This window comes from Dermacentor andersoni, chromosome 10 (genome assembly GCF_023375885.2).
Source record: "Dermacentor andersoni chromosome 10, qqDerAnde1_hic_scaffold, whole genome shotgun sequence".
Taxonomy (NCBI): Eukaryota; Metazoa; Arthropoda; class Arachnida; order Ixodida; family Ixodidae; genus Dermacentor; species Dermacentor andersoni.
In genome coordinates, this window is record NC_092823.1 from 16,721,244 (window position 1) to 16,744,027 (window position 22,784).

General features: G+C 43.7%; 1 protein-coding gene across 3 annotated transcripts in view; it reads right to left on the reverse strand.

The window, feature by feature from the left end:
- Nucleotides 1-11,586: 11,586 nt before the first annotated feature.
- The window catches only part of LOC126519323 (methylthioribose-1-phosphate isomerase), a 105,574-nt gene continuing 94,376 nt past the window's right edge, over nucleotides 11,587-22,784 (reverse strand). The window contains exon 7 of one of the 3 annotated variants that reach the window (XM_072284953.1): nucleotides 11,587-11,887. In XM_072284953.1, coding sequence (XP_072141054.1) covers nucleotides 11,853-11,887 — 35 coding nt within the window. In that variant the 3' untranslated portion in view covers nucleotides 11,587-11,852. Of the gene's footprint in view, nucleotides 11,888-18,922; nucleotides 19,112-22,784 lie in introns of those variants that run through there. The other 2 variants (XM_055065272.2, XM_055065273.2) reach the window with 2 other exon arrangements.

A 22,784-nucleotide genomic window follows, 5' to 3' on the forward strand; every position in this document is an offset into this window, starting at 1 on the left:
TGAAGGACCTTTCGGAGCGCTTGAGACAGAGGCCGCAGTGTCATCTATGCTGCCCCCCAGTACCCGTACCTATTTTCGAACAGGTCCGATCACCTCCTGCGCGAGAAGGGGCTTTTGTTTGGTGAGGCTAGCGTTCAGGCCTTAACCAGATCGAGAGTTCGGGAGCTCGCTTCAAAGGCGGTAGTTGCGGGGCCGACGTTGTCGAACGATGAGAAAGGGTCGGAGGCGCCGCTAGCTGATATTCAGAGCACGTCCGAACTGAATAAAATTGAGCCTGTAGCGTTGAAGACACTAGATACTGGAGAGGAAATGCCCGACACGGGAAAGTTAGAAGAGCTATCTGCAGATTTGCTCATCGCGCCTACGTCAGATGGACTGAATAGGTTGCTAAAAGTCAGCCGGTCGGCTTTGATAGCCGAGCAAAAAAAAAAAGGATGGCAGCCTAGAAAACATGCGCTGCAATGTCAAGGAAGGTATCGCCAAGAAAAATGCTCGTTTTGTGGAAAGAGGTGGGGACCTGTACCGGAAGTATCTAGACCGCAGGGGAGTGGAGTTCGATCAGCTGATCGTGCCTCAGTGCTACCGTCAGGATCTGTTGCGCTTGTCGCATGGGGTTTCGTGGTCCGGACACCTAGGAGTTAAGAAAACTAAGGACCGTCTCTTGCAAGAGTACTATTGGCCAGGGTGTTTTCGGGACGCAGACCACTTTGTGAGGACATGTGACACCTGTCAGCGGGTGGGCAAACCAGGGGACAAATCGAGGGCGCCGTTGAAGTTGGTACCTATCATTACGGAGCCTTTTAGACGACTCGTTATTGATACAGTGGGACCTCTGCCGGTAACAGCCACGGGGTACAGACACATTTTGACTGTGATCTGCCCAGCGACAAAGTTCCCTGAAGCAGTGCCGCTTAAAGAACTCAGCTCAGTTGAGATAGTCAATGCACTACTGTCCATATTTGCGCGAGTTGGTTTTCCTGCGAAAATCCAGTCAGATCAGGGCACAGTGTTTACTAGCGCTTTGACGACAGCCTTTCTCAAAAGGTGTGGGGTAAAGCTGTTACACAGCTCAGTGTACCACCCACAGTCGAATTCCGTTGAGAAGCTCCACTCCGTCATGAAGCGCGTGTTGAGAGCATTGTGTTTTGAACAACAAACTGACTGGGAGCTGTGTCTGCCTGGGGTGATGTTTGCCTTAAGGACCGCGCCGCATGCGGCTACAGGGTTTTCGCCAGCTGAGCTGGTGTACGGTCGCTCGCTGCGGTCTCCGCTTCGCATGCTTCGAGACTCGTGGGAAGGCAGGGGCGACGACCCAGTCGTGGTAGAGTACGTGCTTAGGCTCCTCGAACGCTTAAGAAGGGCACAGGAGTTGTCAGGTGAAGCAATGGCAAATGCCCAGCAGAGGGCCAAGGTTTATTATGATCGCACAGCCAGGGCCCGTCGTTTTGAGGTGGGCGATGAGGTAATGATATTGCGCACATCGCTAAAAAACAAACTCGACGTGCAGTGGGAGGGCCCAGCACGGGTTGTTCAAAAACTGTCGGACGTTAACAACGTGGTGAGTCTGCCAGGAAAGCGGAAAGCACAGCAAGTTTACCACTGTAATCTGCTCAAACCCTATAGACAACGGGAAGCAGTGGTGTGCATGATGGTAAACGTTCCCGAAGAGCTTCCAGTCGAGCTTCCGGGACTAGGCTCAGTGACGAACAGGAAAGACACCGATCAAGTCATTAGTGACTTAATCAGTAAAGCACCGCTGTCGCCTGAGCAGAAAACCGAACTACACCAGCTCTCACAAGAGTTTCAAGGTCAGTTCTCTGAGAGGCCTGGTAGGACTTCTGTCCTTACTCATGAAATAGAACTTACCTCCCCAGAGCCAGTACGATCCAAGGCGTACCGGGTGTCACCCCGCCAGCGCGATATTATGGAGGCTGAGGTAAAGAAAATGCTCGGTGTTATTGAGGCGGGTGAGAGTGATTATACCTCCCCTTTGATTTTAGTTGAGGTACCGGGCAAGGAACCTCGTCCTTGCGTCGACTACCGCAGGCTTAATTCCATCACTAAAAATCAAATTTATCCGATCCCTAACATCGAGGAGCGCCTTGAGAAAGTTAGTAGCGCTCAGTTTATTTCCACCCTAGATCTTGTCAGGGGTTATTGGCAGGTTCCACTTACAGAAGAGGCTAGTAGGTATGCGGCGTTCATTTCACCAATGGGAACATTCCGTCCTAAAGTTTTGAGTTTTGGTTTGAAGAACGCGCCATACTGCTTTTCAAGCCTCATGGATAAAGTGTTGCGGGGACAGCAAGAATTCGCTTTACCGTATTTAGACGACGTAGCGATATTCTCCGCATCCTGGTCTGAGCATATGGCACACTTGCGGGCAGTGCTAACCCGCCTGCGCGAAGCGGGCTTGACAGTCAAGGCTCCCAAGTGCCAGTTAGCACAGGCCGAGGTTGTCTACCTCGGTCACGTGATTGGACGGGGTCGTCGCCGCCCCTCTGAAATAAAGGTGGCTGCTATGCGAGACTTCCCGCAACCACGCACGAAGACCGATATTCGGTCGTTCTTAGGTGTCGCCGGCTACTATCAGAGGTACATCCCCAGGTACTCTGATATCGCGGCTCCCCTGACGGATGCTCTAAGAAAAACAGAGCCCCAAACAGTCGTCTGGGACGAGACAAAGGAAAGAGCTTTTAGCGCCCCAAAGAGCGCCCTAACAAGCCAGCCTGTGCTACGATCGCCAGACTACACAAAAGGGTTCGTTGTTCAGTGCGATGCCAGTGAGCGAGGCATGGGCGTTGTACTGTGCCAACGGGAAAATGGAGAAGTGGAACACCCCGTCCTGTATGCTAGTCGTAAGCTGACCAGTCGTGAGCAGGCGTACAGCGCCACCGAGAAAGAGTGTCCGTGTCTCGTGTGGGCCGTTCAGAAATTGTCATGCTACCTAGCCGGCTCGAGGTTTATCACTGAGACGGATCACTGCCCTCTCCAATAACTGCAGACCATCTCTTCCAAAAATGGCCGCCTCCTGCGCTGGAGCATCGCTTTGCAACAATATTCCTTTGAGGTGCGTTACAAAAAGGGTAACGGTAACGGTCTCAACGGTAACGCCGATGGCTTAAGTCGAGGCCCCTAACGTAGGAATCAGCCTCAAAGTTGTTTGTTACTGATGTTTTTCTTCCTGAGGGAGAATTTTTAACATATTGCTTTTGTTTATTGTTTCAAAGTCATGAAGTGCTTTCTAGTGCAATTTTCCAATTTGTGGACGCGTTCTGAGTGCTGCTAGACTACTGTAAGGAACTAGTCAGTAGTATAAAAGGGGAAAGAGCCTGGCATGGCTGAGTGAGGGTTGTGTCGTGCTTGCTGACTGAGCAGTTGAGTTTCGGCGTAGTTCTAACGCTTGCTGGGAACGAGAGAAAAAATGGCAACTCTCCCGAAGTCACTTTGCAGTGGCCTGGGTGAACCTGAACGTGAGAACGAGGGCTTCTCTGTGCGCTGCGCTCAAGAAACGCCGAGGGACGACCGACTTCGGTTATGAGCATCATCGAGCGACATCCCTCCGGACAGCGGATGCAGTCCCCTGACCATCGGGATCTCCTTCCCCCGGCGGGGCGGTCTGTTACGTTTCGCCTACGACGCGCGGTATAGCCGGCGCGGATGCAACGGACGCCGGGGCTTCGTTCAAAGCGGCGGACATTTTGGCCCGTTCAGCGCTGCTGCAACGCCTCCCCGCCAAGCGCGTCCAGGCATGTTTCAATGCCACGTGTCTTCGTGTGTGCGTGTGTGCATGTTGGTGCCCACGCTTGTCAAAGCGCGGCAGCCGGGGAGAGGAGCTCCCCAAGTGTGAAGCGAGGAGTTCTGACCGGCGCCGGCCCGGCGGATGCATCACTACTCGTCTCAACGTGCCCGAGCGGCGCCGTCACGTGCGCCCCATCCCGAGCCGTTCCTTCTTGCCCTCAACTCCGAGAGTATAAAAGCAGCTGCCCCCGGACGCCAAGAGGGAGGCTCCGATTTCTTCCGTCGAGTAACGTGCTCTCCCGTCTCTCTACTTCGGTCGACCTGACCGGCCGCTCTTTTGCGATGCTAGAATAAACAAGTTGTTCTGTTAGCAGTCGACTCATCCTTTGCCAGGGCCTTCGGATGCTTCCAGTTGTGCCCCAGGCCGCCAGGCCAACGCTACCCTTGGGGCTTGCGACCCAGATGCAACAGTGTGCAGAGCTGCGATAGTATTTCATTCGCGCGCATGAATGTTGACGGCCGAAGTTTGTGGAGATTATTGATTTTAGTACATTATGAGCCCGTTGACTTAGCAGGTGCAGTATGACCTAGCATGCAAGTAAATAGTGTGGCAGAAGCGCATTAACTCCCTGACAAATATCCGCATTGCGTTACGTGCACAATTTCAGCAAATTTCAGCAGCGAATTCTACTTTTATGCTTTCCTGTGTTTGTGCGCGCGTTATTAACAGCGCTTCACAATATGTCCAAAAAGTAATCCAACTCTGCATATCCTAATCGTATTTGGTGCATTGTATATGTGAATAAATATATTCCTAAGTGCCTGCATTACTCTGCTTTTGAAAACAAATTCTGCATAGCCACTGCTATTGGCCATCAAATAATAAAGTGTAATACAATATATCAAAGTACATTACATACAGCTGCGAGCTCGTACCTTCCAAGTTTCCCTTACACTGGAAGATGTTTCAATAATCGGCGAAGCCATTAATTTTACTGATGAGAAACACACATCTGCAAATTAACATAAAAGCGCCAGAACCGATACACGGATTGCCAGCAAAACACAGTGCAGTAATAGCTAGGCCAATCCGCGTGCGTTCCGTATAAGGGCCCTCTAATTCTTACGGGGCTTTAGCGGTGCACGGAGGCGAAAAGGCATAAATGCAACAATGCGCGTCATAATTCAAGTTTACGTGGCAACGTCGCACGGTTCACGATAACAGTCAACCGCATTCACACACGCGCACACACTACACTCGATGTTGGTGCGCCGCGAGATTAGATCGCTCTGGCAGCCCGAACACGATCGAGGAGACTCGCTGACACGATACCGCCGCTTCAGAATGTCACGGCAGTTGCACTGCCTCGTAGCATTGAACCGCAAGACACAACAGTTGTCGTGTAATCGCTACACGACAGACACACTCAGCGTCAAGAAGACTCTTGGCGCACTTGTTTCCACACACACATACACAAGATGTTTAGTTACCGTGAGGGTCGCACGTTTCAGCCACGTTATATCGAAAGTTTTTCGGTCCAAGCGACTGTCAGCCTTCTTTTTTACACGAATTCTTCGTTCACAGTAACTGCTATGTGTACGCAGTACACTTACAAGCAAAATAATTAGAAGAGCAAACGGGATTAAGCGCAAGCAATCACCAAGGCTCGCGCGGTGATTGAGCGCAAACGAACGAAATGTAAACATGCGGAATCGAGGCGATCAAGCCCTCATTCCGCTCTCTTGAGCGTTTTTCTTTCAGCGCCCATTTGAAAATAAAGGACTAGATTTAGCAGTTCGAGCCCTTGTTTCGTTTTTCACCACAGTCACGCACTAGTAGGTTTTATTTCCGCGCGTGTGCAGATATTTTTTCACCTCACGAATGCCGCGGCGTCGCAGTTTAGCGTGGGCGCCGTCTGCTACAGGAACTTCCTAGGTGGCGCGTGCGGCAGATGTCGCTACCTTGAAAATTATAGAGGGGCCTTATCCACAAGCGTCGAGAGTCGAGCAAGAACTTGGCAAAAGGCCAAGTAAAGAGTGGGAATATGGTGAGCTTCTAAGTGTAATAATGACAGAAATACGGAAAGAGAAACAACATGGTTCGTTGGAAAGGAAGAAAGAAACCGAAAAGCTGGTAGAACAGGGAGATACGAGAAGCGATCGCCGAACGACAGAAAGCATCTTGAGAGCACAGGCCGGCAAAAAAGGCGCAGTTGCCGCAGGATGAAGTAACCAGTAAATGGGAAATATACCGGGAGAAAAAGTCTGTGGTTCAAATACAGGTGCAAGCAAAATTAAAACGTGAAAGTGAACATTAGTTGTCGGAAGTACGTGAGAGAAAGGCCGCACCTAGAATATTCTGGAACCACATAAAACTATTAGGCAGGAATTCAACAATACAACAACATATCCTAGCCGAAGACGAAAACAGACTGGAAGGAGAAGCGGCAATAAATTACATCCGAAAAATAACAGCCGAATCTTCCCAAGCCAATGACGAGGTTTTATTTGAAGAAAAAAAGAGCATGAAAGAGACCCAAGTGGAAAAGGAGCTGGTGCTGACAAATTTAAACTGGATGGAAGCGGGAGAGAAAATTCCTAAGCGCACGGCCACGGGGCTAGACGAGGTTCACGTTAGGCTGATCAATGAACTAGGACCAAAAAGTAAGGAAGCTCTGGTGAAAGCAGTGGAAAAAACTTTAAAAGATAGACCAATACCAGACAGTTGGCGACAAAGTAGAATGAATTTATTTTTTAAATGGAAGCTGAAGAGTCTGTGGAATTCAATAAGACGCTCATATACGGATGCGGGAACCTTATAAACTATGCACGTAAAATTTTGTGCGGGATTTTTCACTTAGGAACGACGTAATCGCCGGTTAAAATTGCGCTGTCACTCCGCCCCCCGTCGAACGCCGCGCGCTGCTGATGACGCTGACGATGCGAGCGGAGACCGGAAACTGCGCCGTAGTGACGTCAGCACTGGTGTTCCGCTCCTTCGCAGTCTCCGCGACCGTGCCTGACCGCGCTTGTTTCTGCGTGCGTGTCGTCATAATCTGCCTCTCTCGAGCCTGCATTCCTGTTTGTGTGCATGTAGAGTGGCAGTTGACGTGCGCAGCATCAATTGAAGTGGTAGGCCGATCATGCCGGCGTTCTGTGCAGCCTACGGTTGCACGAACACCAACGGCCGCGACGATGTTCCATTACTCCCCGCAAGACAAGAAGCTTGCAGCTAAGTGAGAGGCTGCTGTGAATCTGCTGTGCTGTGCTCTAACTACTTCCGTGACGACGATTACTACCAGAGTTTATCAATAAGGCGTGAATGAGTGAGAGTACGACTTTCTGCTAACAGGCTTTCTAAACGTAGCACGAAAAGGTCGGGGTAACGAACGCACAAAGTCAGGACGGGTGCGGGCGGACGGATGGTAACTGGTCTTGGAAGACCTTATGAATATACGAACTCGTCCATACCTGGATTTTTATTTAGGCCGGCGCTGGGTGCACGCGCGTGGCAGTAGACGACCCCAAGTGGAGTCCGCTGCTGCCACGCATGATGACGTCACAAAAAGAAAGCTTAATAAAAAATACACGAAATGCTAACGTTATCGTTGTTTTGGTGAATGCACTACGCCTAAATAAATAAAGCATTTATATTATGCTGCGTTTTAAAATCGAAAATGACTGTGGGCGCCTACACACGCGTGCACGCAGTGGGAGGACCGTTGTGATTCCTCGTGGCCGTGTCATACGGCCGTGTGGTGTGTACTGTAGTACTGGATCACTGTGTAATATCGGCGAGTACGAATAACGTTGTCGTTACGAAGCTACAGAAGCTTCGAACGAACTGTGCTGCATCCACGAAACAGCACGACTTGTCGCCTCATTTGGACTGTCGGTTTCGAAGAGTCGTAGTAACACGGCGCCGACTGCATATGGTGCCGACACGGATAATGCATATTGCAGGGTGTGTCATATGTAGCGATTCTTCAAGTTGTGTGTACGCCTTCTGGCAAAGCCGGATGCCTGTTTGGCCTTGATTTCACGTCGACACACTGCTCGCGAGCTCGAAAACGCAGAAGTGGTGCGCGTCGGCATTGACGACGATGTAGGGTGCATACACATTTCCAAATCGCTTTGCAAGGTAAGGGCGCCTTTTGTCGATGAGCAAAGTGCATTCAAACATTTCGCGTCGCCTTACGCACGCAGAAGCCTAGTAACGAAAGCCTGGACGTGAAACGCGAATCTAACAGAAAGGCATGTTCCCGCCTGAAGGCAATGTCAGCAAGTGTCCGTGACGAGTGTCAAGTGACTCACACGAAGCTGGGCGTTGAACAGTGTGTGGAGTGCCGCTGCTTCAGACTGGCCAGGGCCCAACCCACTTTCATGAACCATTTGAAATGCCCAGTGTATAAGTTGCTATAGATTGTGGTGCAGTGAGACAGCCATTCCATAGCAGCCATGAAAATTACCTGTGGAAGTAATAGTAATGCGATAGGCTTTCGTGGTGATTGTCATTATGTATCACATGCATCGGAGTGCGATCATTTACACCCTGTGCACGTGTTTAGATAAATGCTTCATCTTCTGAAGATTCGGTACAGCACCTGGATCTTGAGTGGATCTTTCACTGTACAGGCTATACCAAAACCTCTCTACCTTTGTGTGCTTCATTTTTTGCCAACTGTCTTTGCTCTACAAAGAAGGCCAAGTTTCTCTTGTGCGACTTGTAATCAACAGGGGTCAAACACATGTGGTAGAGCATTAGTGGTACAATATTCAATTGGGGGCCATTGTACATGCACCCCTAGGGAATCATTTGCTATGGCAAATACTAACGTAGTGGCATTTCTTTTTTAAATTTGTATGCCTTAATAATGTTGTTAAAATGTAGAAGTATGTCTGCAAATTTAATAAATTTTGAGATCCTGACGTAATTCCTTATGCATGTTGGTACATTATATTATTCCCAACGGACTCCTCAGTATCGATTTTATTTCTCAGCATTCTCCCACAACAGGTATAGTTCTTTCATCTTTGAAACAAACGAAAGTCCTCCCGCTTTTCAAATCTGGTGACTAAGGCATTTGTAGCTATATATAGATTGATCTCCTTAGCCCCTTATTCAAGTAAAATGTTAGAATACATAGTTTATAAGCATACTGTTGAATTCATTGAATCGCATAATGCCCATGTAAGTTCTAACATGGCTTTTTGCATGGATTTAGTACCATGTCGCAGTCAACTGACGGGGTCACTCATGCTTGTGTTTTCTAGCAATGTCAATCATGATTAATAGCTTGCACTTCATTTGCTTGCTTTTTTTCACATTGCATGGTGTGTGCATATTGTTCTTGTATGTATACCTGAATAAAAAATTCAGTTGCAAGTCAGTGCTCCTGTTGCGTTTTCACTGTCCTGCATACTTTGTGCACTGTTTCTATTCTTCCAAAAACGCACCAACTCGTCCAGCTCTCAGTATGGAAGTTTAAAGTCAGCTGTTAAAATGAGAATCCAATAAACATGGAAACTGTCTGTAGGACAATATCAATGATTTTACTGTTTGCAACATGCAGTTTGTACATGTTGGTACAAGAAGATTTCAAAGAGATATACAGAAACATGTTACAGTGTGCAAGGTTCAATGGTCCCGTCCCTGCCATGAATACTGCAATATCATCATAAGTGTGCACAGGTCTTGCACTGCAAGCCAGAGACTTGCTCCAGGGCCTTCTTATTCTATTAAGTGTCAGCTGCTTGCATTCATAACGTGGTTGGCAAATTGCTTACCTATTTCCCATCTAAGTTCCCTGCATTTCATTCTGCTGTATTCATCAAATTATTTTCAGCACCTTGCTTTCAATGACATTAAGGGTTACATTCATTTTGTGTCAAGGTGTTTTCTAATGCACCAAGATTAAAGATTCTGACAAGTTTTTAAAGCTGACACAATGGCAAAAATATGCTCAGCCATAAAGTGTGCTCATTGAGACACCAGGCACCTCGTCCCACAATACATCAATCAATTCTATTTTTAGATAAAAGCACATCAGTTTCTTACTTGTCAAGCTACATCTCTAGGCGCCACATGGTCTTTCCAAAAAGAAGGTTGCACAAGTATTTAAATGCACTGTTTAAAAGTTTACTGTTAAGACCTGTGTTTCCTTCATTTCAGTTGCAATATGTGAAGTAGGTAGCAAGAGTGTTTAGCTTTAGTGCATCTGCTGTTGACAGAGCTAAGCTGACATGAAGGTGAAAGGGCATCCCTACATATATCAACCCAACGTAAAGGTATGGCTTGATAAAGACATGTTGTGCTGGAAAGGTGAATTAAAGGTCACAGGATTCTCTGGTAATGTAGCACACACAATACACCTGGGATACAATATGCAGATTACTTTGCAATTACTCATTTGCTTTCTTGGTGTTGCATGGCAGGAAAGAAAGCTACAGCGTAAGCATGCATGCTATAGTGTTATTTATCTTCATAACATCATAAAAAAATTGCAATTCATTGCTCCACCAAAGGCACCATCAGCCAGCTAAGCCATTCTTGACATAGAGCTTCTCAGCCTGGTCTCTACATATGTTAGCTTTGAGAATGTCTTTTCACACAAACTTGTCACAGGAACTCTCGAAAGGAGGTCAAGAACGCAACATAAATCTTTGGAAACTGATTTGTCCAGCCAAGTATCATTTTACGGTCCTGGCTTTCTTGATGCCAGTTTGGGACTTAAGAAGCTGCAGCTTAGCATGCAAGGTGTCGAATTATACATATTTCAGAGGAGTTAGACTTGAAAAGCCATTTTATTATCCCCCACATTAAGGTCCAAAAGGCTCTACATGAAAACTATGAGATAAGCTTGCGTAAATCCCATGCAAGGTGGGAATTGATGTTATGTGAAGTATTTTACAGGTAGTTGGCTATGCCAAGGTGAGGTGTTGCTATCGGTCATTCCGAAATGAACATTCGCGTGAAACTTGCTTTTCAATCTCAAACGGAGGCGACCAACAACGGGTGGGTGTGCTACTGCTGAGACACCTGGATCTTTTCATGTGAGCCATCTGGTTCCAACGCAGGTAGCGTGAAAGTTGCATGACAAAGCTGGAATGACGACAATGCAACGAACACGATGGCATCACAAACACAACACATCCACACATCTAGATAGTGGCACAAGCTAATATACAACTTGGGCTATTGGGTTGGCATAAAAAAATGTAAGAGTAACAACCCCATTATTGAAACCTTTCAATACAAACTATAACAAAATATTTAGTGCTTTGTTACACCTATAAAACTACATCAAAAGATCGTACACTAACATAAGTAAATACACAAAAAGTCCATTACAGCAAAAGCAATATTGTATTACTTATGCAACTTTATTTTATCGATGAGGCCATGAAAGTAGAAATGCCAGGTGATAACACTTTGCCAAAGCACAAGCAAATGTCTCGTTTAGTCCACTTCCTTTTTGGTGGACTTCAATTTGCTAGTCATTGATGCTTGTACATGTTGACATACCTCCTGCCAGTCATGGCAAAAGCTGATTTTTTATGGCATGCAGTTTTTCAACTCCAAGCCCAGCTGCTGCTCTTTTTTTTAGCATAGCTTCCTTCAGTTACAGCAATAATATAAAGTTAATATGTTTTGGGCCAATCTACAGATATTTCTGTACTCTTGCATGTCATCCCATCTTTTTACTTCTCCCATTTCTGCCCAGAATGATGCAGTTGATTCGATTTCCAAGGTTGCTTTTGCATTGCTTGTAATTAAGCTAGGAAGGCAGCATTCTCCACTCTTTTTCTGTCCTTGCTGGATTAAGCAACAAGCGAGAATACTGCTTCAGGTGGCGCAGTGGTTGCTTTATTTTGTCCTCCAGTGTAGTAGCAGTTGCTACGAACTTAGCAAGAACCTGGTCCAGATGCCAGCAGTCCTTTCTTCACCTTCGTCACAGATGTCTGACAATGCAAATTATTGGCAGAAAATTTGCAGATCATGCACTTCAACTTGCTCACCAGCTTCAATGCATGTTGCTAGGCAACGCTTGCAGTAATTTATCCAGCTGACATATTCCACTGCCAACAAAACTTGTGTGTCTGTATCAGCATCACTCTTTTCTCTGGTGTTTGGTTGGATGAAGTTCTGCAAAAGAAGAATCTGCCTAATCATCGCACGAATTCCTGAGTATACATTAACCAAAATATTAATTGAATTGGTTTAAGCAATGTAGGTAGTTGGGCGAGTTGGTTCAGCATTGCAGGCTTGTAAAAGTATGTAAAATACAAGGACAAAAGAAAGGACAAGAATCAGTAGTGCATGTGCTACGTGTGTGTTTTCCTTTATTTCGTACTTGTATTTTAGGTGCATTTACACGTCTGAAATTGTTTAAGCATGTCGCATCTTAGTTTCAACAGGTATGGCTGACTAGATTTCGTGTGGTTTTTAGTTTTCCTGCATGGGGTTTACATCTGAGAGAGAAAGAAAGGAACAAGGAAGGCCGGGTAGGTTAACCAGACATTCATCCAGTTGGCTACCCTGCATGGGGGTGAGGGTATGAGGGGTTAAAAGAAAAAAAAGGAGGCAAATCTAGACAGTTCACTTGCACAAGACAGATGGTGTCTATAAGTATCTTTTCAGATTCGTTTATTTTAGAAAGTCATAAGAGCATGTATGCATAGCTTTCTTCATTAATATGGCCAAGCACCCAGGATCCTAGCCTCTGTGAAAGGTCAACTATCCAGTTGGGTGGGTACACTCTAAAAGGGCTGACATTGGACATCAAAGACTGACAGGGGAGGTGTTCAATGGTCTTTTTGCAGTTACAATGGTCACATTTAATAACGAAGGACAGTGAATTTGTAAAGGCACTTGATCAAGTATGCCTCTAAATACCGGAGGTTACAAAGAAGGCGCACATGACATACAGTTCTAATAGAGCCTTCTCTCACCTCGAAAGGGAGATGCTGATGTTGCAGCAGATGAAAACATCTTTGAAAGTGGAGGCTAGTGAGTAACAATGGTTCTTGAAAATGTAGCCCGAGAGCTCATCACTTTCAAGCAAACAAGATGGTACTCAAGCAAGATGGTGGAATGTTGAATATGTGCTCTGAGCCCTTTAGTATGTATAGCTATGTAGGCCGAGATTAGGTCTCTCTGCTGATTGCAGTTGTAACAATTCAACTGTCAACAATCGCGAGTGTATTTTACACACAGTAGATTCAAGAAAATGCTACCTTGAGACCATGGCTATATCACCAATTTAACCAGTTCAGAGTTAAACTTACATTTCAAAATGCTAAAGGTCTCGTTAACGGCCATGCGCTCAAGAGGGATTTATTTAGAATTATTTGTCCAGCATGCCATACATGTACCCACCTGTTGTGTTGACTAGGACAGGGACCATTGATTTATATTTGCAGAGGCTTTGTAACAGTGAGGGCTGTCCTTAGGAATTCAGTAGCCACACAATACACGATTTGTGGTGCAACCAAAAATATATCTGAGCTGTGCTCCACAAAGGCAATGAGAAAATCGCTTTTGTGATAGTGCATTTAGCATGGATGTAAGTGTAAGTCAGTGTGCTTTTTTCTTTTTTTTTCTCACTTCCTTTCTTTAGTCCTTTGCCGTCTAACATGGAGAATATTTTTCCAAGCCTGGGGCTGGGGCTTATCTAGATGCAATTAAATTTTCTCTCGAAAGAGAGAGAAGAGCAAGATGTTGAAGATTTCACAGCCACTGACAGTCCGCAGTACACTCTAAAAAAAGTTTACGCCCTTTGGGGCTTGTCTTGTCCTACAGCGATAATCGTCATATCTGCCTTACTTGCATATTTTCTTTCTTGAAAACTCGGCGCTCGATACTTTACTGTCGAGAGTGCTGTGTCAAGCTGATTACGCACAAGCCCTTCGTCACTAGGAAGTACCGGCCTCGAAGCATTAAAAAAAGGAAATGCGGGCATGACAAATGATGATTATTGTTTGGAGACAAAATACAACCCAAAGGGGGTAAACTTTTTTTAGAGTGTGGTCATAGCTTACATAAATCCACATGTGGGCAAGGTCTTGTATGCATCTCATAATGGTCGACAAATTTGCTTTAATTAGCTTCACCACAACATAGACATTTTATGGGCTCTATTGTACAAAATGCAGTGCAGGGAAGCATATGTTCTAATATATATGTATATACACACACACACACACACACACACACATACACCTACACGTGGGCAAAGGTCTTGTATTTATTTCTTAATGGCTGTTGACAGATTTGCTTTATCTTCACCACAATACAGACAAGTTATGTGGTGAGTTATACAAACTGCATTGCTGTGAAGCATACTGAGATTGCAAGGGGGCTCAGTTCAACTCTCACGGGGACTATAATAAGAGTCCCTAATTACACACGAGCGTACACGTCGCCTCCGGTCACAGTATGAGCACTGAACCATCTAATATGTTTGAGCACTGAACCTTCTAATAGAGGTGTTTCTGGTGTGGGGTTTTAAGCCATTGTTTTGCCTTCAGGATTCCTCTCAGTTCGCGCCCTCTTTATACACAACCACTCGCGAACAACAATAAAACCAACTAATAAACCCAGCTATTCGCTGCAATGCATAATTGTTGTCTGCAAATGGGCATTACAGCAGCATTAAGTATTATGCAGTGAAGCGGCGCTGTCGGAAAAAAAAAATTTTACTCCGGTAAACACATTGCGCTTCATCATGTTTTTGCAATGTTCAGTGTCTCGCAGGTAGCCAGTATATATATATATATATATATATATATATATATATATATATGCAAATCAAGTTTTTACGATATGTTCTCAGCAGTTGCAGTGGCAGCGATGAACTTTTACACCAAAATCTATCGGCTTCATCGCATAAGATTTGTGCTGCAGTGAAAATGTATTCGACGTGTACTATACATATCCGACTGCACTGGTACAATAAACCATCCGCAAAATTAAGCCAATAGCTGTTTAGCTTGAGTTTCGTCGTTTTAGTGTCTTCGTGCGAGTGAGATGTTTCCAACTTTCTAGTTTTTTGTCAGTGAGGTTCATTATTACGTTGTACTGCAAAGAAGCTGCATGTCAGAAGTACATATTCTTTACTCGTTGCGCAGTGACTAACGAATTAGTGGTTCTCGCCATGAACTGCTGTCCATATTCACAATGGTCTCAGTGATCTGACAACTAGTCCCTGCAAATCAGTACTCATTCCGCTCATACTACGTGTCTTTTGGTGTGCGCTACCAATAAGTGATTCGATCATTCTGTCTGCTGTTTTCAGTCGTCCATTAAAGCTGTATGTGCTAGTATTTAGAAACTTGGACAATGTGCAATGATTTTCTCATTTCTATGTTTTATATTTAATTTTTTTATTTTTTCCCTTCCTGTTTCCAATGTAATACAAGGCGTTGTGCAGGTTAACGATGGAGGACTTTTAAAAGATAGCGCTGTTTTTTGAACACTCTAAACATGCATGGTTTTGAATCTGGCTTCGATTATGTGTAAAAGGCAGGAAGTGCTTTTCACAAAGGCAGCCCTGTTAGAATAACTTATTCTTATGTGAGAATAAACCAAAGTTATTGTTGAAATGTTCTTTCCCATACTCACTTGAATGACTGAGATGCCCTTGTACTTAACTAGAGATGGCCAGTTGGTCAGCACACTTAGGCAATGGCCTGGCCAACTAAGGTACCACTTTGCCAGAAATTAATGGTGGCTTTAAATTACACCTTATTGTGCAAGGTTTTGTGTCGAGCAAGTAGAGCACCACACAATAAATTAAATGACTGACAGTCACTGAACAAGAGAATCTTCTGCCTGGAGTCAATGTTTGGACAAAGGGACTTGCCTTATTAACAACTGATTTCCACATAGCTCATCGCTCGCAAGGGTCGAGGAGGATAAGCAGGTGCGTAAGAGTAAAATGAAGGCTATGGAAAGGGGAAGTGGAAAGCTTTGAAGGCAAGGATTAGTTTACGATAGTAAAAGGGGTGTGCTAAGGGTTCTCCCAAGTGGGGTGACGAAAACAACCCACAGAACTTCAAATGAACCATTACATACAAGTAGGCGTCAACCTACTGTGGCAGCCTTTTAGGTAACCTTCTAATTAAAGTAAGGCTTGCAATGTCAACTCTGTGGACAGCTGAAAGTATCTCATAATCATTTCACGTAATGTCCTGGCCATGACCAAATATAATCTGGAGCTCCTACTGTTCCACTTGCCCTTTGTATTTACTATGATATAGTGTTACCTGAAAACACATCTTTCTTGATGGACGGCTTTTAAACTTGCAAAGCCTTTGATCACTTTAACATACTCGTGCTTCTTAAGCACGATGTCAATTTTATGAGCTTTTTGTCAATGGGTAACTGTTCTAAGGCCTGTGGTGTACAAAATTTATTTATCTTCCGATGCTTACTTGTTCAACATCTCCCAATATTGCACATCATTTAATATTTAAGACAACAGCAGTTATAGTGGACTAAGGAGGGCTGTACTGACTGATGGAACTACCCACATGAAAATATTTCACTTTTAGCACTCTTAAGAGTTGAGCATTTCATTTGTTGAAACATTCAAATGTGGTCAAATACACTGGGTTACAATTATTGGATTGTGTCTGCATTAGAAAGAAAAGAATGTAACTGCTGCCATGTCATGTATGGAACACCTGGCTTATAAATTAAGTCATGAACCCAAACCCTAGCAGGAACATGGATTTTGTTTTTTATACAACAATGATTTTTTTGTAGCATCATTTCTGATCACTAACTCAGCCACGCTAGCACCTATGAGTGCTATATATGACCGCTAAATTAATATTTGGTACGTTATATTTTAAGCTTGTTTTTTTAACTAGTATCTGCACTTGAATTGACTTGACTTATGGTTGCATGTGCAGCTTTGCTAAGGTTCTCTTCTTAATATATTGGATACGCGTTTAACGGGTTCACAGCAACTCTATTTTCATTAATCACTCTGTTGTGGCAATCTAAATGTACCAACAACCATCATCTTGCACTCATTTCTCTCCTTCCAAGTTGATAAAGAGACACAAAAGAAAGAACCATGGTCACTAATAAAAATGTTTTGCCTTTAGTGTACATATATGACTAAACCTGTATTCCATACATACTAATACAACTAGGAAGACATTACAGCATGGAGCCCCTCTGGTTGCTTGAAAGTCCCGAGATTCGTGCAGCTCTAATTAATATCAATATAAGTGACCTTTCCTCTGTATACGTTCCAAGTAGTACTTAATGAACTGGATTGTGGAAATAGGCCTAATGCTGATGCTATTAAGCTCATTTGTCAAAAGACATTGCTACCTGATTTGTGTGAAGCCTGTCTGCAGCTCCTTTTTATAAATTTAGGTGTATAAAAAAGGGTAATATTATAAACCTGATGATAAAGTAGTCATTGTAGAGAGAATCTGGTTCATATTTTAATGTTTGGAACAGGAGCCAGAAATACCACCGATGTCACCTGCCATTGTTAATGATGTGTGGCAGGTCCTGCATACATTATTCTTAATCTCCTACTGAGCCCCCCCCCCCCCCTTTGCTTTAAATCATTGTCCAAACAGAAAGAGCACGTAGGTGGCTGTGTTAAGACTTGTTCTTCATTATTGCCTTTCACTGAAAGCCATGACCCAAGCTCTTAACAGTATTCCTTTGTCTAAGCAATGCAATTTTGTGTCATCAAGCTTAGTATTAAAAAGAACTGGTCTGCCAAAGGCATTTTCATAGTAGCCTAATAATTTACCTGCAGTTTCTTTGCAAAAGCTACCCAACATTTTTCACCGCATGCCTTGCATTCTTAGACTTTTGTCCTTGCTGTCTAGTTTTGGAATCGCTGACGTACATCATTTCAGGCGTGCTTTCTAGCAAGATTGGTTGACTTAGCTTTCCGTCAATTGCACAAGCAATACTTGCCAGGTGTGCAGCTTGTGTTCCCCTACTTGATTCTGAAATGAAATACTTGTACACATTGTGGTATGTTTAACATTTTCCGTGCCTTCGATGAACTAGGTTCGTCCGTGGCTTTTTGCTAAAAACGGCCAAAGACAAGCTCAGCTCATAAACAGTACTTTGCATTCTCTAGCAATGCCATGGACAAGCCAAGATCTGTCTCAATGCTTAGTCAGGCTTTTGATCGAAGGCAATGCATAATCCATGGGACAGCACAAGAAGCAAATTTATTCTTTCTGAGCAGGTAAAACACGTTGCCAACTAAGGTTTTAAAAATACGTTAGCCACTTCTCGTCAGAATGAAATGAATTGTGGGGTTTTACATGTCAAAATCGTGATATGATTACGAGGCACACCGAAGTGGGGGATTCCGCATTAATTATGACCATCTGGGTTTCCTTAATGTGCGCCAAATGCACAATGCATGGGTGTCTTTGCATTTCACCCCTATCGGGGTAGCAGTGCGACATGGAAGGGGATAAAGAAGCGTTTGATAGTACATACTGCACGAGTGTGCTTAAGTGAGCTGGTTAGTGCACGTTTATGATTGAATTTAACAGTGCTGAAGATGGGTGGAGAGAAGACGACAGACAGCATTAGAGGGGTGAAACCTCAAAACGCTGTAAATAATTTAATATAGTAGCTTCTTTACAGCCAATTTTGTTTGCCAGGAGGATACTATGCCCTGATGTCACGATGCAGTATATGGTCATGTGGGAGCAGGACATTGCGATGTTACGACACTCGCTCTAGCTCATTCAGTCGTCCGCTATGCTGCTACATTGGTCTTCACAATTAGCAGCGCACAAGTCGACTGAGCTAGCCGGAGGCCTCAAGAGAGTGTCAAAACGTCGCAATGTCCTTCTCCCACGTGACCACATACTGTGTTGTGATGTCACTACAGTATCCTCCTAGAAAACAAAACCGAAACCGGCTCTGGGAAAGCTATTATACTAAAACACGCCACTCCAAGGCTTGTTATTATATTTTTAGAGCTCGAAAGCCTTAATTTAACGAGAAAAAAAAGGAATAATTGAAGATATCATGTCATTACCTCTTCAAATGGAACTTTGCAGACGATGTTCGGCCTAAAGTGTATCGGGTGCTTTGAATAAGCATTTATGGTCTGAGTATGTGTTGTAAATGCCAAAGAAAAGTCGAAGGGGGATAGCCCCCGGGCATAGCTTTGTTGGTGAAGCACTTTATTTGAAAAACCTGAAGGAGCTAAGTAACATTTTCTTGGTGCAAATATTGGCTTGCATAGCTGTAACTGGCACAAGAATTGTTGAAGCTTGAAGCAGCATCGACTCTGTCATGGGCACTCAAGCAGTGGGCAATCCTTCTCTGGACAAAGACCTAGAGTGAGGGGGTAGGGTAGAACTGAAAAATATTGCCGTCCAGCATGAATGCAAGGACATTTTATTTATTTATTTACATAATACTGCAGACCTCATGTGGTCCAAGCAGGAAGGGCAGATAACAAGGCATATTTACAAACGCCATAAAGTTATTACATAGACAAAAGGTTTGACACATGACACCAATGAGTGAAACAAGTCAAAGGAAATAATACATTGCACATCAATCTGCACATCAAAATTCATTGCTAAGATTTCTTTCAAAACTGTCACTTGAGACAATCTGTTCAGGCAGTGCATTCAAATCGTTTATTGTGTGCGGAAAGTATGAGTACTTAAACAAGTTTGTTTTCGCACAATATGGTGTTAGGGCATGGGTATGTTGGTGACGGGTTTTTCGTGTAGTTGAAGGTGTAACATAAGGTGAAGAAGAAATTCCAAACTTTCCCTGGATGAGTGAATGAAGAAACGTTAATCGAGCAATTTTCCGTCTCATATGAAGAGGTTTCATTTCGTTGGAGGCCATTAAAGCAGATGGGGAATCAGTTCTCTTGAATTTATTGTAAATGAAGCGCACAGCCCGTCTTTGCACGTTTTCTATTTTTGCTATATCTTTTTTGGTGTACGGCTCCCACACTATAGCCGCATACTCAAGTTTGGGCCGAATAAGAGAGTTATAGGCTAATAGCTTAACGTGACTGGGTGCTCCTTTGAGCTTGTGTTTCAAAAATACAAGTTTTTTTAACACAGATGAACAGATGTAATCAACATGGTCGCTCCAGTTAAGCTGTGAATTTATTAAAACACCTAAATGTTTGTATTTTTCGACTTCCGAGATAGTAGTGCCGTAAGCAGAGTAACTAAAGTGGATAGGACGTTTCTTTCTTGTCATGCGCAAAAGCAGTATTATCGACCATTCCTGATCTGTCACACCAGGCCACAATTTCGCGGAAAGCATCATACAGTAATATTTGGTCAGCCACAGAACTTATTGGGGTGTACAGCATGCAGTCATCGGCAAATAAACCAATTTTAACATTTCTATCAATGGAACACACGATGTCGTTTATATAAACCAAAAATAACAGTGAACCTAGGACACTTCCTTGAGGCACGCCACATGTCACTCGAAGTAACGTGGAAGAGATGCCACCGATATCCACAAACTGTGTTTGATTTTGTAGGTAGGAAGCAATCCAGTTTAATAAGGTCAAGGGCATGCCTATTAATTTCAATTTTTCAAGAAGTTTATTATGGGGAACTTTAGCAAACGCTTTGCTGAAGTTTAAAAAAATTATGTCCAGTTGTCCAGATTTATCTAATACGGAACTAAAGTTATGGATAGCAGTAACCAACTGCGTGACAGTTGAAAAACCTTTCCTGAAGCCGTGTTGAAATGGAGACAAGCATCCTTTAGAGTTTAATATTTCAAGTATGTGGTTAGCGATAATGTGTTCGATTAGTTTGCAGCAGGTACTCGTCAAAGAAATCGGACGGTAATTGCTTAAACATGCGCGGTCCCCTTTTTTGTGCACAGGCACAACTCTGGCCGTTAGCCAGTCGGGGGGCAATGAAAAAGACGATAAGGATAAACAGAAAATTTTTGTTAAGAAATGAGCTAATGATTCAGCATAACGGCGTAAGAAGGCGTTTGGTATGTCATCTGGACCATGCGAACTTTTGGTATCTAACCGGAGTAGGGATTCAACAACACCTTCGTAGGATACAGTGATTGATCCTTCAGGTGGAAGGTCAAACACATGTTTATTGGCACTTTCTTCAGAAAATACAGAATGAAAGTAGGCATTGAAATGCGTAGCAATTGATTGAGAACACGTAATCACGTTGTTACGCATAGTGATTTGATTTATTTGCTTGTGGGAAGTTCGAAGGTGATCCCAAAATTTATGGGGATCATTTCGCATAAATTGTGGAAGACTCTCTGTAAAGTAGTTTTTTTTGCTGATTTAATGCTAGAAGAAAGCTCTTCTGCTAAAATAGCTAACTGACTAGCACTGGCGTTCTTAGTTTTTCAGCCGTTTAAGCCTTCGTTTTAGGTGAATAATGTGGCGATTTACCAGGGATTTGCTTTCTTTAAGCGCTTCTTCTTATCGGGTATGAAGCTATTGATACAATATTTACAGTGTTCCTTGAATGTGTTCCATAACTGTGTGACACTGGTTCCCTCAAAGCTTTCATAAACCAATTCCAAGTAATCAAGGGTGGATTCATCCAGTGCTTTTGAATAATCTTTTACGTTCTTATGCTTTGCTTTTTCTGTACGTCCGTGGACTACATGTAAAGATACGATTACTAACTTGTGATCAGATATCCCGTCATGAACAGATACTGTGTAATCACAAAAAGAGCGTTTTATGAATATTAAATCTAAGATTGACTCAGTAGAACCATGTATTCTAGTTGGTTCGGTGACTATTTGCTGAAGGTTGTGGGACAACATTATATCATAGATAGCGTCAGCATTTTCAGAACATCCAAGGTTTTCGTTAGATCAGTTTATGGTTGGCAGATTGAAATCCCCTCCAAGTATCAATTTTTTATTTCTGTAGTTGAACAAAAAATCCTGCAGCTTATGCAGATAGTCCAGATCTGAATTAGGGGGCCTAAACAGTGCACATAAGATGAAAGTGTAGCCAAGATACGTGATTTTCAGAGCAAGGCTTTCATGGTTTTCTGGTGAATTTAGAACTGTAGCGGAAACATTCGGTTTTAGTAAAATGGCTACGCCACCTCCTCGTGACCCCCTATCATGCCTAAATACAGTGTATGGTGGAGGAAAGATGCAATCATTAGTGATTTCACAGAGAAGCCAAGCCTCGGTTATAACAACTATATCAGGGCTGTGAGTAAACAGAGCGATCTCAAGGGCAGTTGCCTTGTTCACTATGCTTTGGGCATTAATGTTTAATATAACAAGGTCACGAAGAGCTGGGTTATCTAAGGTGGTCTGTCAATCAGAGTTACTAGAAGAGAGGAGAAAGGCTAATCCGTTGTTCAGTTGAATCGTTCCAAGCGTACATGCTGTTGCCGATTTTGAGCTTGTCATGAACGAGATAAGCCTTCTTTCCATCCTTCCTTTCGGTTTTGCAAGATTCCCAGAGCAATTTTCGTTTTCTTAGTGTCTCCTTAGAATAATCATTTTGTATGGAAAAAGCCGAACCTTTAAGTTTACTAACATTTGCATACAGGGCCTTTTTTTCATTAAAATCTTGGAAGAATGCGATTACAGGTAGGTTTGAGTTATTTGCTTTTCCTATTCTATGTATACGGGCAATGGATGACGTTGAGACACCAAGGTGTTTTTCAAAGACCCCAGAAATCACCTTATTTTTAAGTTCCTCTTCAGTTTCAGAGGTATCTTCCATTATGCCATGTATAATCAAATTCGAGCGACGACTGCGATCCTCCAGGTCAGTGAGCCTTTGATGTTGCTTGGAAAATGACTGGTTTATCGAATTCATATGCTGTTCGATTAGAGCAAGTGGGTCAATACCGGCCTTGAAGTCGCCAAACAGATGTTCTATGCGATCTAATCTAGTTGCTAAGGAGCTGAGAGATATATCTAGCTTACTTTGGAAAGCTTTCAGTTCCGAAATTTCCTGCTGTATGATGGTTTGGGATTTCATGATTTTATCGAACATTTCCTGAACAGGAGGGCCAGGGTTGCTTTCTAC